At 42.5% G+C, this 18667-nt stretch overlaps 1 protein-coding gene across 2 annotated transcripts; it reads left to right on the forward strand.

Annotated features, from left to right (window-relative positions):
* Positions 1-2946: 2946 nt before the first annotated feature.
* LOC139464740 (cadherin-related family member 2-like) lies at positions 2947-17458 on the forward strand. Of its 2 annotated transcripts, none has more exons than XM_071246362.1 (13): positions 2947-3205; positions 3917-4106; positions 5306-5470; positions 7653-7799; positions 9565-9690; positions 9915-10085; positions 11292-11485; positions 12179-12878; positions 13250-13424; positions 13962-13982; positions 14273-14335; positions 14723-14778; positions 15793-17458. In XM_071246362.1, coding segments are annotated over exons 1-13 (2067 nt in total). In that variant the 5' UTR covers positions 2947-3148; the 3' UTR covers positions 15795-17458. The 2 variants fall into 2 exon arrangements, with proteins under 2 accessions (XP_071102463.1, XP_071102385.1); XM_071246284.1 differs by having other exon boundaries at positions 14723-14769.
* Positions 17459-18667: the final 1209 nt, after the last annotated feature.

Raw genomic sequence — 18667 nt, forward strand, 5'->3', positions numbered from 1 at the left:
AAAATATAATAAATGTTTCTTGGTTGCCTTACGCTGCACAGCAGTACGACCACTAGGACGGCTTCTAGTTTAAGCTTAACGATGTACCTAACTATTACCAGTTTATGCCAATACGCATTTCAAGCATTTAGAGCCTTGAGTGAACTAAGACATTGTCTCGCATGCTGGATTCATATACCTGATTTTAATGAATGAATTGTTTATTTATTTGAGTGTCACACATGTTTATATTTTTATGCAAGGCAGTATAGGCCGAGGAGACACTTTACACTAAAACATGTATTACATATTTTCTATGTTTTTAACTTAATTATAAAATGTATAGTAAGTGTAAAAAATAGACCTTGGAAAAAACCATTTGGTTTAACAACGTTTATAAAGCAATTTCACCGGGCGTACATTTTAAAACACATTTGACCTAAATCGGCGACATCTGAGGCATTTTGCATTAATATAATAGCATTAATTTTTGCATTGTGTGTGAGTATTGACCGCGCAGGCAAATATATAGCAGTGTTTCGGGGGTTAAAGTAGGGATGCATTGTGATATCTAATACATAAATGACAAGTTGAACTTTCGAATGTTGATGACGCCGCCGTACTTGACGAAAACTGTAAAGCAATATAAACACACGTATAGGCGGCTACACCCTTGTTGACTAATATACCGTTCGTTTTTACACCTGAACCAAACTTTAATAAGAAGCACAACCATTAACACTCTAATAATTTCCACAGCAATCTACCGCAGTAGGAACATGGTTGATGCATGAGGCTTGATACCATTTCGATAAAACTAGGATTATGGCAAGGTAACTATGTTCAATACCATGCAATACTGTTGTAATATCGGTTCAACTATCACAATAGTATCTCAATACCATTAGTGTTTTATTACTACCTCAACAGTTTGAAATGTCACTTCTTATAGTCACTCCTTGTTCGTACATAACTCGCTGGAACTGACAAGCGACCAGATCATCGTCGTCCTAGCCTTGCTTACAGAAAAACAGTCGCTCGCGTGAGTTGTGTATGACACATGGTGACAGCATGGTCTGCAATAGCAGCCAAGTTAGTCCTGCCTCCCTGTCGGTTTGGAAACTTATGTGATCATATTCACAATAAAGCAATTTTGTGTCGATATATTCCGTACGGGAACCCTTTATTATCACAGCTTGTGCAACATTCGTCAACTACGTTAACGTCCCAGGCCGTCAACAGGATATGAGTCAAAACCTTGGCCTGCAAAATGAAATCTGTTAGCCCACATGTACACACAAAGAGAGGGATGACCTCTGACAAGTGATCTCAATCGGATTCATTGTGTATCTGCATTCAGATTTACGTATCTACATTTGTATTCGAACGGTATACTGTTCTCCCGGTGTAAGGTGAACAAGCACAAAGGTGTCGCTAGGTAGGGTGGCTTGATCGGTAACGCTTCTGAATGACACACCATTTTATACGTCAACGTCATTGACGTTGAACTAAGTCATCTACGCTGATCTTTACTTGGATTGGGGTTGAGTGAGTGAGTGTAGGTTTAACGCCGCTTTGGGCAGACAGGTTTTGGCTAAGTTTAGATGTGGCACCGCTCCTGTTCAAATTGAACGGACGGTACAGTAACATGCTGTTAGAGGAATTGACATGTTTGCAGTGTCTTAATGTTGTTGAAGATGAATACCTTGTGTTTTTAAATTGCCCAGTGCATAATGCTGAGCGGCGAAGTCTTTTAAACAAGTGCGACAAATTAAGGTCAAAATTTATCAACCTGTGTGATGTGCAGAAAACAGTTTATATTTTGTCAGATAATATTTTATGTCCGTTTATAGCCAAAATCTGCAATGACATTATTTTTGTAAACATAAAGAGTTTTATACAGCTTCTAGTTTTCATATGCCTCTCTTAACTCCGTATGTTGAGGCCCATATGTTTAGTATAGTTTGTAACATTGTTGTTATGTATAGGGGTAAGTGAGTGAGTGAGTATGGTTTTACGCAGCTTTTAGCAATATTCCAGCAATATCACGGCGGGGGACACCAGAAATGGGCTTCACATATTGTACCCGTGTCGGGAATCGAGCCAACGCTTTAACCACTAGGCTACCCGACCGCCCCTTATAGGGGTAAGACTGTGACAAATCTGTGTGTCTGCCTGTCTGTATTACATCATAGCGTGTGAGCTTATATGGATGGGGATATTGACGCAGGTCAAAGACGTCTACACTCGAACCCACGTCCGGCGGTTTCAGGCATGAATATATAATTATTTTGATTATAAGAATAAAACAAGAATTGTTGTCTTTTAAATGACATGTAGCCTTAGGAATAAAAAAATCTGAAAGGAGGAAATAAAGCATATATAAGGTAAATAAGTTTGGAACTAATGTTTCTTTATGCGTTCTAACCCTGCTGGGAATCAAACCCGAGGCTTATACTAGCGAGTACTCTAACCATTGAGCTATCTCTGAATGGTAGAAGAATGTCTAAGCCTGGTATTATGTGTGTTTGCTATCGACCATACCTCAGCTGGAAATTAATAAATGTTTAAGACGGTGTGCGGTTAAGCACTGTGTCTGAGATCACCGAGACCCCGGTGTCAGCCTCACCATGACTACACCTCGGCATGTCAACATTGTGTGACATATTTAAATGCGGAGATTAATATCTACGCCACAGCCTTTAAATGTGGGATAGAAGTCTGAATAAAGAAGAGGTATCATAAATAATGTGTTATTGGATGGGAGGGGATTATCAAAAGAAAAGTACATTCAGAACGGACAATGAGAAAGGGTAAACCGCGTTAGAACTATTCATTATGTTGTTGACGGTCACGACTGACTAAACGTCAATACATGCCTGACAGCGTCATTGAATATAATAACGTTTGACTTTTATGTCCTGATCAGAAACCTGTATACCGCCACTGTTGTAATTACAAATGTGACCGATGTCAGGCAAAATACAGCCTCGTCATACATAATTTAAGACACACGTTTACGTTGGCCCGTCAGGCAGTCCAAGGGACACAACTCTCGCCTTTTGTTGTATTTTCGGAATGATATGACCACACTCTCAGGACAAGCTGTTGTTTAAGTCAAAGGTATTTGTGGTCAGTAATTGTAGTGGTTAGGGAGGACGTAGCAACAATGAAAAAGCTGTTGGCGTTGACGGTGTTCCTGGAGCTGGCTGCGATTATTTCAGCGGTGAGTACTCCGAACACTCACTCTCTGTACTGGTATACATTAACACAAACAGCAGTAATGGCCGATCGTTAGATGATTTATAACATGATATGTTAGATTTGCGTGTGTTTCTTTGGGACTGGTAATTTATTTTGGTGTGTCCGGGGGGGAGGGGAGGGGGGGGGGGGGGGGGGGAGGATAGTTAGATTGGTCTTGGGGCCGAATCTTATTTGGCCGTCCCACCCTGCCCCCATTTTCTCATGTTTCCACCCCACCCCCAAATACATGTTACATGTTTTCGATTACCCCTCCCTTCCCTACCCCCAATACTTGTAGCGCTGTTTTACACACAGCCTCACTATTATAAAGGACCAGTCCCTAGATAATGTTCATATATTTGTAATGTTTGTATTTGAAAACATACGGGGCACGGGTTGTCCAGTCGTCCGAGGCGCCGCAATTCGCTATACAGAGTTGCGTCCCTTGGGCATGCCAGAAACCTGAGATTGCTGGATTCGAATCCTTGTTCGCCCCGATTATATTATATTTTTTGTCAGCACCATACCCGTGCTCGTGGGTTGCACCAAAATAGTCTTAGACCTGCATCACAATCGGGCTCTTCTCCCACATTAAACTGACACGCCGTTATGTAACTGGAATACTGATAAAAGCGGCGTTAAAAGCCGACTCACTCACTCACTCACTCACTCAATTTTTGCTTTGAGGTTGTAGGCTGTAACGATAGGCGAGAAGCCAATCGTCGTGAACGTCGAAGAAGGATTCACACTGAGAAAGATACTCCATCCATTTCAATGCGTCAGTGACATTCCAACATCTGCGGTTTCCGTGACGGTGTTGTCCATCACCCCCACCTCGCCCTGCGGAGGCTGCTTCGACATCATCAGGGAAACAAAGGCTGACCGTAAGTCTGTTTGGTTTTGTTTTTTTGTAACGCCGCAGTAATCAATATGTCGCAATGACCTGTAAATAATCCCATCTGGACCACAGAATCCAGTGATCCAGTGACCACATGAGCATCGATCTGTCATTGGGATACGATGTCATGCATGAGCCAAGTCAGCGAGTCTGTCCACCCGATCCCGTCAGTCGCCTCTTACGACAAGCATAGGTTCCTAAAGACCAATTCTAACCGGGGCGATTAATATTATAGACGACGAGCTAGGCAGTCGGTTTGACCATCCGATCTATGCAGTCGACTGCTACGACAAGTATACTTGCCGGGGGCCGTATGGACACATTACTTCTAGGGGCACGTGTCGCAGGTCACAAATCAGACGAAGTTAAGCAACGTTGGCTGCGGAGTGTGGTTGGATGGGTGACCGTGTCCGACAGCTTGAGTCCTGAGAGTTTCTAGGGCTTCGGTCCTGCCTCACACCGAAGCACGTGTAGTACCGTGTCTCCATAGGTAAGAGACTTTGATCGAAATCGGTCTCTGTTCACCCAGCAGTAAATGGGTACCCGGTAGGATGAGATGGTAACGATTAACCTTCTAGAGCCTCACAGAACTTTTCGGAGAATGTTAAGACTCCCCAACACTGCAGCCTTCTGCATTACCCAGATTGTCAGAAGGGCTGTATTCCTGGTAGCAAACCCGGGTACTCTCTCAATGTCAGTCAACAGATTGGGAGGTACCAAACCGAAGGTACCGAGAACAATGGGGAGTCGGACATGGTACTTGGGAGGCAAGCGTGACATTTCGAAAGCGATGTCCGCATATTTGCCATGTCTTTCCTGAATCATGTCAATCACATTAGCGTCAAAATTAGCAAAGAATTTTGTATTTATCATTTTCCATGACTGCCCTCTACATACGTCGTATCATGATTGGACCCCTGTGTCAAAACCACAAGCATGTCGAAGCTACGAGCTACACCATATGTCGCTTAAGATTCTGTGTTTGTGCCAAAGCTGGGCATCCACTGACAATGTGTTGAACAGTCTCATTAAATTTATTTCATAATCTACATTTTTATGCAAAATCACACAATGACGGTATTATTATTATTATTATTATTAAAATAAAAAATGCAACAAAGAAGATTTGGGTGATCTAGAGGTCTAACGCACATGGTCTACTGATTGTACTCTTTGTACTTACAGAGTTCACACTGTTTTACCTGCCAAGTCAAGGTCTGGTGGACTTTGATGGCACCGCGATGTACACGCTGACGGCTATCTGCAGAGATGAATCAGGAGCGAATGACACGGCGGATGTAGAAATAAGAGTGGTCACCAACCATCCACCTGTCTTCAACACTCCGATAGGTGATAGTGCTTAGATTGTTCCTTTCACAATACATGTATTTGGGAAATGTCTATGAACATTCTTGTTACTATTGTTCTATTCCTGCCATTGTACAAACTACCATTCCGATAAACCGGAATTCCGATATTCCGGGCACGGTTGTCCGAGCCTTCTGAAGCACCTCATTTGGCTAGGTGGAATGGCGTCCCTTATGCGAGCCAGAAACCTATCATCGTGAGTTCGAATCCCAGATTTAGGTTTACCAGCGTCATAACGTTCTCTTGGGTTTCTCCATAGCGTTAGCGACCCATGAAGATCCGGGGTAGAATAGGTCTTCAGCAACCCATGCTTGCCGTAAAAGGCGACTATGCTTGTCGTAAAAGGCGACTAAGGGAATCGGGTGGTCAGGCTCGCTGACTTGGTTGATGCATGTCATCGATCCCAATTGAGTGGATCGATGCTCATGGTGTTTATCACTGGATTGTCTGGTCCAGGCTCGATTATTTACAGACCGCCGTCATATAGCTGGAATATTGCTGAGTGCGGCGTAAAACAGTCAACCAACCAACCATAGTTTCAGCGTCTCCGGTGTGTGATACTTCTCGTACCTTTCTCCCACACGAAGCTGACACGCCGTGATGTAACTGATTTACTGTTCAAATTGGCGCTAAATCAAACTCACTCACTTCAGATTGCAACAAGGGAGATAATCTTTCTTTATTCGACACGGCGTTTTCGCCATTCCCTGGGTTCCGGAGAGGAAGGCAAATTTGAATATGTGATTGGACGAATGATAAGTTAACGTATTGTACAGTGCCATCGATGGAGCATTACAAACGTCGCCACTCGCCCCTTTCCGTAACCTGCAAGAAGATTCGTCCCCCTATCGATGAATGTTATATGCGAAAATTCGACAAACCAATCAGAATGTGCGTATGACTTGAGGTACTGCGGTCAAAGAATCTCTCAGGAATACTTTTTGATTTTGCACATGTCTTGCATCTAAAAATATGCCCAATACAAAGTTAAATATGTTCAATCATGCTGTATAAATACCGTAAGTCCCTAAATAGCATCTTGGAACATATATGACATAGGGGAACTATACGTGATTCATTACGCAACATAATGACAATTCTTTTAACTATGCCGTTTGTGCTTAGACGGAACCCAGTCGCAAAAATGGCCACGAGAGGGCCACGAATCAGTATTCGGCTTGTCCCGGAATAACACGAATTCGTCACGAATGGGAACAGTAGGGTAATACAATGATATCAGCTATTATGGTTTGTCATTAGTATGCTGTCATCGGGCCATGGACAATTGCTATGCGTCAATCGATTAATCTATGCACCCTTTGAGTCAAGCTCCTTCCCTCCACGTGACACCTTCGTTACACTCTCGGTAACATCGCTGCCACCAGTGTGGGCGCGGCCATTACAAGAATCTTGAAATTTGCCCTCTAACCCCAAATGTAGTAACGTTTATACTTTTGTTTATGTCTTTGGGAATGCCATCATATTTCATTTTGAAAAGGTTTACGACTGACCATGTTTTCCAGATGAATTTACTTTGTTGTTTTAATAATCAGATTGGTTCGAGATTGCAGACTAACGGAAAATCAACCAACTTCTCCCTTACATTCTCACTATATCAATTAAAGATGATAGTTTTAATGAAATAGAAATTCAAATTGACAAACAAAGTAAGTAATTTATCAGCGGTACGTGTATTCGGCGTCACGACAGCCGTCACTTGTTTGTAAACATAACGGTCATTCGGTTGCGAGTTCAACTCCAAGCATGGTTGGGGTCACCTATCACAATGGGGGAGTTTTGACTGGTGGCAGCGATAGTATAGGGAACTCCGCGAACGGACTATCGCTGTGAGGAGCTTGCCTTTGAGTATGGTAATACGGACCTGTGGAGTGATGACCAGATGTCTTGGTCTGTAGCTGGGGGAGAGAGTGAGTAAATGCACTGTTGTAGGGAGCAGGCAGCAATGTTAGAGCCTTGTCATTACGGCTGGGATGTAATTGATTCTGGATTGGGCAAACTAGTGGTTGATAGTATGAGCATGCGGCCGGGCCACGGTGACACCCAAGCAGTCGGGTCCCACATTGTGACCATCCTATCCTTTTAGTTACGATTCTTGGTGGTACTGCCTACATGGCTCGGGATGTCAACGGTGGTATTGTTTCAGATAATGGCTGTGGCATATCGGGACTCTTCACCCAAGCTGGAACTATCATACGTACTGTGGGCGTCACTGATAACGATTCTGACGACCTCAACTTCACCATGACGGTCCTTCCTACTACATCGACGGGAGACTACTACATCGATAATGGTGACCACAGCTTTATGCCTTCGTTAAATAATGCCAAAATGTTACGCTGCCGCAGCAGTAACTCGTTGCCAGAATAAGTTACTATTAACTCACGAACGGAATTTACACTTTACTGTTAAAATGTCGATATGCCGGCAGTATTTAAGGACTTGCATTGCCTACGAGTAGGCGAATGTCATTTTACACCGCATTCAGCAATGTTGAAGCTATACACGTCTGACTGTAAATGATTCAGCAGGTTGCAGACACAGCAGGGTGTTAGCTAGTACATTCATGGGAAACAAGCGTTGGGTGATAGGGGTGTATTTGATCCTGGAATTCCTACGGCTGTCCGAACGGCTCGACTTACAGTGCCGTATATGTGTTTTATGTCTCAGAATTGTGTGTGTCAGTATAGGTGTTTTGTGTCTCAGTATAGTTGTTTTGTGTCTGAGTATAGGTGTTTTGTGTCTCAGTATAGGTGTTTTGTGTCTGAGTATAGGTGTTTTGTGTCTGAGTATAGGTGTTTTGTGTCTGAGTATAGGTGTTTTGTGACTCAGTATAGTTGTTTTGTGACTCAGTATAGGTGTTTTGTGTCTGAGTATAGGTGTTTTGTGTCTCAGTATAGGTGTTTAGTGACTCAGTATAGTTGTTTTGTGTCTCAATCTAGATGTTTTGTGTGTCAGTATAGTTGTTTTGTGTCTCAGTATAGTTGTTTTGTGACTCAGTATAGATGTTTTGTGTCTCACTATAGATGTTTTGTGTCTCAGTATAGTTGTTTTGTGACTCAGTATAGTTGTTTTGTGTCTCAGTATAGTTGTTTTGTGACTCAGTATAGATGTTTTGTGTCTCACTATAGATGTTTTGTGTCTCAGTATAGTTGTTTTGTGACTCGGTATAGATGTTTTGTGTCTCAGTATAGTTGTTTTGTGACTCAGTATAGTTGTTTTGTGTCTCAATCTAGATGTTTTGTGACTCAGTATAGTTGTTTTGTGTCTCAGTATAGTTGTTTTGTGACTCAGTATAGATGTTTTGTGTCTCACTATAGATGTTTTGTGTCTCAGTATAGTTGTTTTGTGTCTCAATCTAGATGTTTTGTGTGTCAGTATAGTTGTTTTGTGTCTCAGTATAGATGTTTTGTGTGTCAGTATAGTTGTTTTGTGACTCAGTATAGGTGTTTTGTGTCTCAGTATAGGTTGAGTTCTGTCAATCTAGATGTTTTTTGTCCCAATCTAAATGTTTTGCGTTTCATTATAGGTGTTTTGTGTCTCAGTATAGATGTTTTGTGACTCAGTATAGATGTTTTGTGTGTCAGTATAGGTGTTTTGTGACTCAGTATAGGTGTTTTATGTCTCAGTATAGGTGAGTTCTGTCTCAGTATATATGTTTTGTGACTCAGTTTAGATGTATTTTGTCTCAGTATAGATATTTTGTATCTCACTATAGATGATTTTTGTCCCGACTTAGATGTTTGCGTTTCATTATAGGTGTTTTGTGTCTCGGTATAGATGTTTTGTGTCTCAATCTAGATGTTTTGTGTCTCAGTATAGATGTTTTGTGTCTCAGTATAGATGTTTTGTGTCTCAGTATAGATGTTTTGTGTCTTAATATATATGTTTTGTGTCTCACTATAGATGTTTTGTATCTCAGTATAGATTTTTTGTGTCTCAATCTAGATCTTTTGTTTTTCAGTATAGGTGTTTTGTGTCTCAGTATAGATGTTTTGTGTCTTAACATAGATGTTTTGTGTCTCACTATAGTTGTTTTGTGTCTTGTTTTGTGTCAGGTGGCAACATCCGGAACAGGTTCCCAACGGATATGCTGTGTCTTTCAACCATTGCCTTCCACGTGTATGTGACTGACTTCAAATCCAACCGTGTCGGACCCGCTGTTGTGACCTGCTCAATCAGTAGTAAGTGTGCAACACACATGTAACATATCACGTGAACATGTTCATGTACATATGAGCAAAACCCGGTACAAATGTATTGGGTATTATAAGTGTATTAAATAAGCGAAAACAATGTTGATTTATTACAAATACATATAAGTAACATGGAAATCATAATTCGTATTTGTGTATATTTTCAATCATTCAATTATTTTGAAACATTTAATGGTAACAATCTATTGCAGACCCCTACCTAGCGCCATCGGTGTCTAATTTGAACCGCGAGATAAGCCTTCCGGAAGACACGTCCTTTCCGTCGACGCTCATCACAATGTTGGCAACGCCAACCATCCCCATCGTCAGATACGACTTCTCCACCATCCCATCGGCCGCACGGTGGCTCTTCAGCATTGAGAGTAAGTACATGAGGGTGGCCAAGCCTCCTAAGGAGTCCATGGCAAGTTCGTTGTATTGAGTTGCGTCCGTGGGCACGCCAGAAACCTAAAGTATGATTGTTGATACCAGTCCCTGTTCGCCCCGATCATGTTTTTAGGTTTGTCAGCACCATACCCGTGCTCGTGAGTTTCATTAATGTGGTTAACGTCTGATACCAACATAACTTCGGACTTTTCTCTCACACTAAGCTTACACGCCGTGATATAGCTGGAATACTGTTCAAAGCAGCGTTAAAAGCCAACTCACTCACTTTATGCACGCCGACATATAGCTGGAATATTGCTGAGGGCGACCTTAAACAACAATCACTTCACTAATCAATCAATCGATCATTTTGTGCACAGTAAAACTCAGTTAGTCATGAAAGCTTATCTTCCGAACGACTATAGTTCCGATACATACTAAAGGATATTACTCATACTAAAGGATAGAACTCAGTACTCGAGGTTAAATAAGAGGAATTTACGGTGTTTCCCAGTCACATGCTTTCTGTATCTTAGACCAGTTGTAAGCATTAATAACTTAATCAGGACAGTTAACATATACCCTAAAGGTTTCAAAGTTTGCATCAATAGTTATAATCAGTTGATGATTATCGTCTTCGTGTATCTGAATAGCTAAAAGCCAAATAGCCTAATAGCCAAACAATGGCCTGAAGCTATCACTGACTCGATGACTCGTTGCCAGACAATGACCTGAAGCTATCACTGACTCATTGACTCGTTGCCAGACAATGACCTGAAACACTGACTCGTTGCCTATACCTCCAGACAATGACCTGAAGCTATCACTGACTCGTTGCCTATACCTCCAGACAATGACCTGAAGCTATCACTGACTCGTTGCCTATACCTCCAGACAATGATCTGAAGCTATCACTGACTCGTTGCCTATACCCCCAGACAATGACCTGAAGCTATCACTGACTCGTTGCCTATGCCTCCAGACAATGACCTGAAGCTATCACTGACTCGTTGCCTATACCTCCAGACAATGACCTGAAGCTATCACTGACTCGTTGCCTATGCCTCCAGACAATGACCTGAAACTATCACTGACTCGTTGCCTATGCCTCCAGACAATGACCTGAAGCTATCACTGACTCGTTGCCTATACCTCCAGACAATGACCTGAAGCTATCACTGACTCGTTGCCTATACTTCCAGACAATGACCTGATGCTAGTAAATGAGCCGAGCTACGAAGACGCCAACTTCCAGAACATCAACATCTCCGTCTTCCCGTACAACGAGTACTGCAGGTCAGTTGATGGACACTTCCTCTTCATCAGGATCACTGACGTCAACGACATCCCCAAACTTCGGCCTGATCTAGTGTACACGGCGGTGAACGAGGGCACGGTATGTTCCCCTCTCCTACCATGGCATAACAAAAACGTATTTTAGGGCATAAGTCCAATTCAAAATGCAAACGGATGTAAGCGTAATAGCTGATTCATCTGTAACGTGAGCCAGTTTGAATACACAAAACAAAAAACAGCATACGAGTGTCACCCTGTAGCTAATCTTGTATAAATTCGTATTATTATTCAATTTGAGTTAGAATCAAATATGTCCTGAACGACATTAGATGTATTTTTTGGTAATAAAGACCTGTCTTATAATTTTACTCTGCTCTTACAAAGCCTTGGTCAGACCTTGTTCTTGCCCTGCTCTGAGCCTCATAAATGTTGACTTCAGTCCTGCTGTATCTATACTCTGATCCCACTCACCATCAACTCTAACACAGCTTTGGTCTTGCTCTGGTCTGCTCTCTTTCTATACTTTGATCTCGCCCCGTCCATGCTCTGATCCTGCAACAAGACGTATCTTGCTAAACTCTGACATTGCTCATGTCCTATTCTTGCCCCATCCTGAACCTACTCAAGGTTTACTGTGAGTATGTTGAAGGTACAATTCAAGCATCGGGGGAATTATTTTGAAATAATTATGACACTATTGCATTTTGTTTCAAACATAAATGTTTAGCATTGTGGTATGCAAATGTTACTTATATCGAAAATCATCGACTTATTTTCACAACCACGTTCTCAGATAAACGTCGCGTTCAGTACTCTCCTGATCGATGACGACTTTGGCGACACCCACACCTACGAGATAATTGCGGGTAACGACAGAAAATTATTCGACATCAACCAGCAGACGCGAAATATCATATCCGTAGGGACATATGACGTAGACCAGGGGGTGGACCCCCAGAACGTCACACTAGTTATCCGAGTGACAGATCGTGCGGGGGCCACTGCTAACGCAACTGTGAGGATGATCATAGAGGACATCAACGACAACTCCCCTGTCATCACCCAGACAACCCACACCTTCTCCGCTACTGGCTGTTCCATAATCAACTCAAATCTAGGCACGATCACAGCCACAGACCAAGACTCTGCTAAAAATGGCAACAATATCGTCCGATTTCTCGGGTCGTGTAATGGCCCTCTCTGTGTGAGCTCTGATGGCACTATCTACGCGTCTGGTTTGATAGCAGCCAGTCAGAGCTACAGCCTGACTGTACATGCCACCGACCTTGGAACAGTGCCAGGCCCCCGACAGAGTGTTATTCCTGCCACAGTCACCCTCACCACGTCGGCCTGCCCCACCACAGTCGCCCCCGTCGTCGTCAACGGCAGCAGCAGTAGTTCTAATAGCTCCAGCAACTCCTCAAGTTCAAGCTCCAGCTCTAGCTCCAGCTCCAGTTCCGGCTCATCATCTTCGGCATCCTCTTCTTCTTCAGGTACTATTTCACGAATGTCATGGTACTACTGCAGTATTGAATGAGAGGATGGAAACCTTACTTGTTGTAATTCTATACAGAGATTATAAAATCTGTCAAGTATAGCACGACAACAAGAACATATTGTGCAATCTGACCTTGCAACTGTTCTCCACAAAACCAATTATGTTTATTTATCTGCCTATGTTAATAGCGTAAAAGTTTAGCGCAGCTTTTGCGGTCCATATTAAATTATGGTCGATTACGTCATATCTGAATATATTTAATGACATAACAATCACAAGGATTTTGTATTTGGTTTCTATTTTGCCATCTGTCACTATCGCCGAACACTATCGCTAAGTTGTTACACTGATAAACCTTCCTTGCAGTAACGTCCTCTTCAAACGGCACTCTTGACGCGGGGGCGATTGCCGCCATTGTGATAGGCTGTCTTCTTCTTCCCCTTCTGTTCATCGCTGGCTACTTCCTGTTCAAGTCTTGCTGCCCGTCGGCCTTCACCTCTTGCTGCGGGCCTAGCACAAGCGCCGCTAGCAAACCGCAAGTGTGAGTAATGACGCTAACGTTAGTTATCTGTGCACCTCAAGGTCACTGCACACTCCTGGTGACTGCATGGCCCATCCGCTAAGACGCCTCAATTCGTTTCCCTCGGGCGTACCAGATCCTATGACCGTTGGTTCGAATACTGATAATGTTGTTTGGTTTGTCTGCACTCTTACGTGTTCGTTTGTTCACCAAAGTGGGGAATGTCTAAGTCACGCATTGCATCGACGTGCTTCGACGTGCTTGCCGTAAGAGGTGACTATGCTTGTCGTAAGAGGCGACTGACGGGATCGGGTGGTTAGACTCGCTGACCTGGTTGATGCATTTCATCGTATCCCAACAGCGTGGATTGATGCTCATGATGTCAATTACTGGATTGTCTGGTCCAGACTCGATTATTTACAGACCGCCGTCATATATCTGGAACATTGCTGCGGTGTTAAATAACAAACAAACGAAATGATGTACGCGCCTTCTGTTTTTAGGTCGCGTGATAACTAGATAAATGTTAAATGTTACTTTACAATTTTTCTTTTCCAGAACTAAGCCACCAGAGAAAAAGTGAGTACTGATAGGCAAGGATAGTCATTGATACACAGTGTATCAATCATCCCGAGTTAGATGACGTTTGAACCGAGCTGATCAGATTTATATTTGTGTCGTGCGTTTTAGTACATGTGCCCCTTATGGTTTAACTGAAATACAGTTATCTCTCTCTTGCAATATTCCTGCTATGCTGCAGGTGCTTTCTCTCGAGATTGAAATGTTAACTCGTCTAGTAATGCAAAGTAAAGTTAAATTGATTATCAGCCATGCACCTTTACGCTTACAGTTAACAATGTATTCTTCAGCTACTGGAGCCCGCCATCACCAAATCGTAAAACACGCCAGATAACTCCAGAAAAACCAAGAACGTGAGTGGGACATTGGCCGCGATCATGAGAAACTGAAGAGAAAGAGTAAATTTAGAATATATAGGTGTTTTAAAGGAAATGAATCATTCATAGTGTCGACCAATTTTAGTAAATACCTTTATAGTATTCTACGAAATAACGTTTAAGTCTCGCGAGGTATAGTCGTGATGATATCACTTTGATTTTATGATATTAAATAACACAGGTAATGTCTAGTTATATGGACTAAAAAGTATACTATAAAACACAAGTAAATGATGAACGTGCATTGTCGTCTATGCGGTCAGTAGCATCTAGCTGTGAAGAGCAACTAAATATTATCCTATCCAAACATATTGAGTCCTGCGGTGTGGTTTCGTGTTCAATATGTGATACAATCTGTTCCAGGCCAGAAAAACCTCAACAGAACCAGCAGTTTGACTACTGGGGCGGCCGTAAGTACTGTAAGTCTTACTGTAAGTCTAGTGAATCTAGTATCTTCGGAGAGCGAAAAGTCGGTGGTTTGATATCCTGGCCGCATCACACCAAAATCCGTTAAAAGATGGTACTTGTTAGTACCCTGCCTCACGCCCGGCATTGAGGGATAAAACAAGGACGTGTCCACTTGGAGTCATTTTTTTGTATCTGAGTCGAGTATCCATGTTAAACTGCAGTTATATCTCAGTGGGCTATCACTGCAAAACTGACATAAGTCGGTACAAGACTAGTGCAAGCAGCTACACACATGTGTATTCATGTCGCATATTAAATGCAATCATCTTGAACGGGAGGTAAACCCCATTTCACCTCACCCCACCTCACCTCACTGGACGTTGATCCAATACCAATTACAGGATATATTCCTGCCTGTAACCGATCCCCGGCCGCGTCATACCAAAAGACGTTAAAAGATGGTACTTGTTGTTACCCTGTCTGGCGCTCGGCATTATGGGGCTAAAACAAAGACAGGTCGGCTCGGAGTCAGTATACTGTGTCTGAGTGGAGTATTCATGTTAAACTGCGGCATGGTATCTCAGTGTGCTAGCACTATAAATCGGCATCAGTCCGGACTAGTACAAGCAGCCACACAAACACACACACGTGCACGTCGCTATATAAGTGCAATAATCTTGGACGCGACGTTAAACCCTATTTCACCTCACCTCACCTGCCTGTAACTTCTGAAGTCATTTTATTGAAAATGCCACTTCCCCAAGAAGCAGTTTTGGTATATATGGATCAGCAATGAATTTTTAAGCACAGCATTTACGATTGCCTTTGAGACTGAAGAGTTACTTCCCTTCAGCTAACAATGACATGTGGCACTATCGATCCGTTCTCATCTACTGACAAAGTCGATTAATCGGTTGTAATGTTGTTTTCGCACCTGGCAGCTCGGGTAATGCTTTAATATTAATGCCACAATAAAAATAGTATTACCAAAAGAACAATTTAATTTGCTAATGTTTATCTTCTAGGAAACACCACTGGTTCCGCACCGAAACCCGCCGCAGACATTGGCGGTCAGTCGACGTACATGTGATTACCTACAGCAAGCATGGGAAGTTGTAGTTTGCTACACCATACGTTACCGCCGCGGACGTCGACAGTGCCATACGAACACTTCATCTACGATTCTATTTGTACTACGAAAATGTTATCATCACACTCTCTTTGTCACATAATGTCGACATTTCAACTTTACTGCGGGCAAAAGATAGTATTCACCCATGTTTGATGGTGGTAAATAGGAAACAAACAAGGATTGGTTATTCGATGGTGATGTATTTTATACGGGTATTGGAGTTGTGTTTTGGACCTTAAGTTTGCATGCAGTGTTTCGCAACAGTTTTCAGACTAGTAACGTTTTGATAACGTTTCAATTTGTAAATTTGGGGTGAAATCCGATGTTCAAGTGTATACTCTCTGTTGCCCGGCAGTTTATTAATAAATAATTCTTTAATTTGACGTTTACACGATATTCGGCTTTTCCATTGGACGAGAGGTCGGTCACATGACCGCGAAGTTGACGTTCATAAGTGTATGAACGACACAATTTGACGTTCATACGTTTTTCACGAGACCGTGTTCTTGAAATGACGTAAACACTGACGGACTACATCCACATGATAGACTTGTATTTCAAGCTCCGACGTTCATACAGTTTGGCCCTCATTCTATGCAGGTTCATACTCCAATGAACTCACACAAAGTGAAGGTCAATTCTTAAGTGATAATTTGATGGAAACGCTCACTTTATTGTTCAATTGGAAACCATATAATGTGACAGTGTGATCAAAACACTCCAATTGAACAGCCTCTGAATCTCTATTTGACTTGGAACTAAGTGATCATGTAGTCGACACACTCTATTTATACGCCAACTTTGACTATATGCGATCTCGTGCATTAAGGGCGTGGAACAAGGTATGACAGTCATGAGGTAACCTTTCCTGCACGCCTTACTGAGAATATATATGGAGAAATGTCCCTATCCAAACAGCATTCGTCTGTAGTGTCCACATTAACAGGATCCGGACAAATGGGGTTTCACTGCAAGTGATAGATCCGAGACCGATGCACACGCCTGTGGACAAAGCAAAACACGACATACATGTGACCAATACATGTATAGCATATGAAATGCAAACAATGAAAGTGACATGAAATAATATTGTAATATATTTACACCGCATTCTTGGAAATGTGTATTTAAATTTGTCGTCAATTTGCTATTTTTCCGGATTCTCACCATGAGGTGAAAGGTCGTCGTTATTGTCAATATGTGACGCATGTGTCCTTCAAATCACTATGTAGTGACACTGAAGATCATCCATGTCCACTAGCGACCATTATAATACCCCAGGCAGCACTAGAATTACAGTATCATAGTGGACAGAGTACTGATGACAATATTATTCCCGTACGTTGATTCCGTGGACCCTGTGTGGATGCTTAGCACTAGAGCCAGCACGACTCGCATGTAAATAAAGCCTGAAGTATTACCCATCTTTGCGAACACTGTGATAATATATCCGTGCCACTCGTGATTGTCTGGTGTATGATACCTTCCGATACTGCCCGGGTACTCTGAAATATGGACTAAGGGTGGCTTTTCATGTAAATATATTTGTCTGACAAGACCATAATGCTGCGCATATACAATAAATATTTATAGTGTCTTCTGTTTTTTGGTGTCTTGTTAATTTGTTAGTCAGTTACTTCCTGTTCAGCTGCTTACTGGGTGCTTTGTTCTCCAAGATTTGAAATACACGTCTACCATTGCTGGGGGCGCGATCCCCAGTGTCTAGTGTGTGTTACCATTATAAATGAACAGCTTTGAAATCTTTATACTTTTAGTGATATGCCTAGGCCTATGTGTGAAATAGTGACAGTCACATGAGGCGCATGGCCATCTACTGCGAGCCAGTGCTTAATGTATGAGAACCGTACGTAAAATACAGGAACTTGGCACCATGTAAACATGTATATTTGGTATGACGGAGTATAAATCAACAGGCTTCAGATTTATATATAATCATGATCAGTTCAACGGATTTGTGTGATGTAGTATGTCATCAGCTGATAACCAGGAATGGTCAAAATCCCCGAGATGTGCATGGTCTGCAAACACCTGGACACTTGCTAAGGATGATAAGAATCTAAATCCGTCGTATCGTGTGTGTGGCATTACGAGTTGTATTAGTTCACCACTGACAAGCTATCGCCTTAATACTGATTGGAGTTTGCTGATCAATTAGTTGGAGAATGTGTCGATAAATTCATACTCTCTCATACTCCTACTCTCGTAACATTATTGGGGGCACGGGTGGCCCAGTCGTCTAAGGCGTCGCGATTCGCTGTGCAGAGTTGCGTCCCTTGGGCACGCCAGAAACCTATGATTGTGGGTTCGAATCCCGGTTCGCCCCAATTATGTTTCTAGGTTTGTCAGCACTATACCCGTGCTCGTGGGTTTCACCGAAGTGGTAAACGTCAGAAACCTGCATTACTTCGGGCTTTCCTCTCACATTCAGCTGACACGCCGCGATATGACTGGAATACTGTTAAAACGGCGTTAAACCCAACTCACTCACTCACTCGTAACATTATTGAGGTCTGAAGGATAAAAGTCGACCCAGAGGTTCTACTTGGACTGCTTGTGTGTTTGTTGTTTAACGCAGCAATATTCCAGCTATATGACGGCGGTCTGTAATAGTCGAGTCTGGACCAGACAATCCAGTGATTCATATCATGATCATCCACCCACGCAATTGGGATCGATGACATGTATCAACCAAGTCAGCGAGCCTGACCACCCGATCCCGTTAGTCGCCTTTTACGACAAGCATAGTC

Source organism: Haliotis cracherodii, unplaced genomic scaffold, assembly GCF_022045235.1.
Source record: "Haliotis cracherodii isolate W230 unplaced genomic scaffold, xgHalCrac1.p SCAF_1, whole genome shotgun sequence".
NCBI lineage: Eukaryota > Metazoa > Mollusca > Gastropoda > Lepetellida > Haliotidae > Haliotis > Haliotis cracherodii.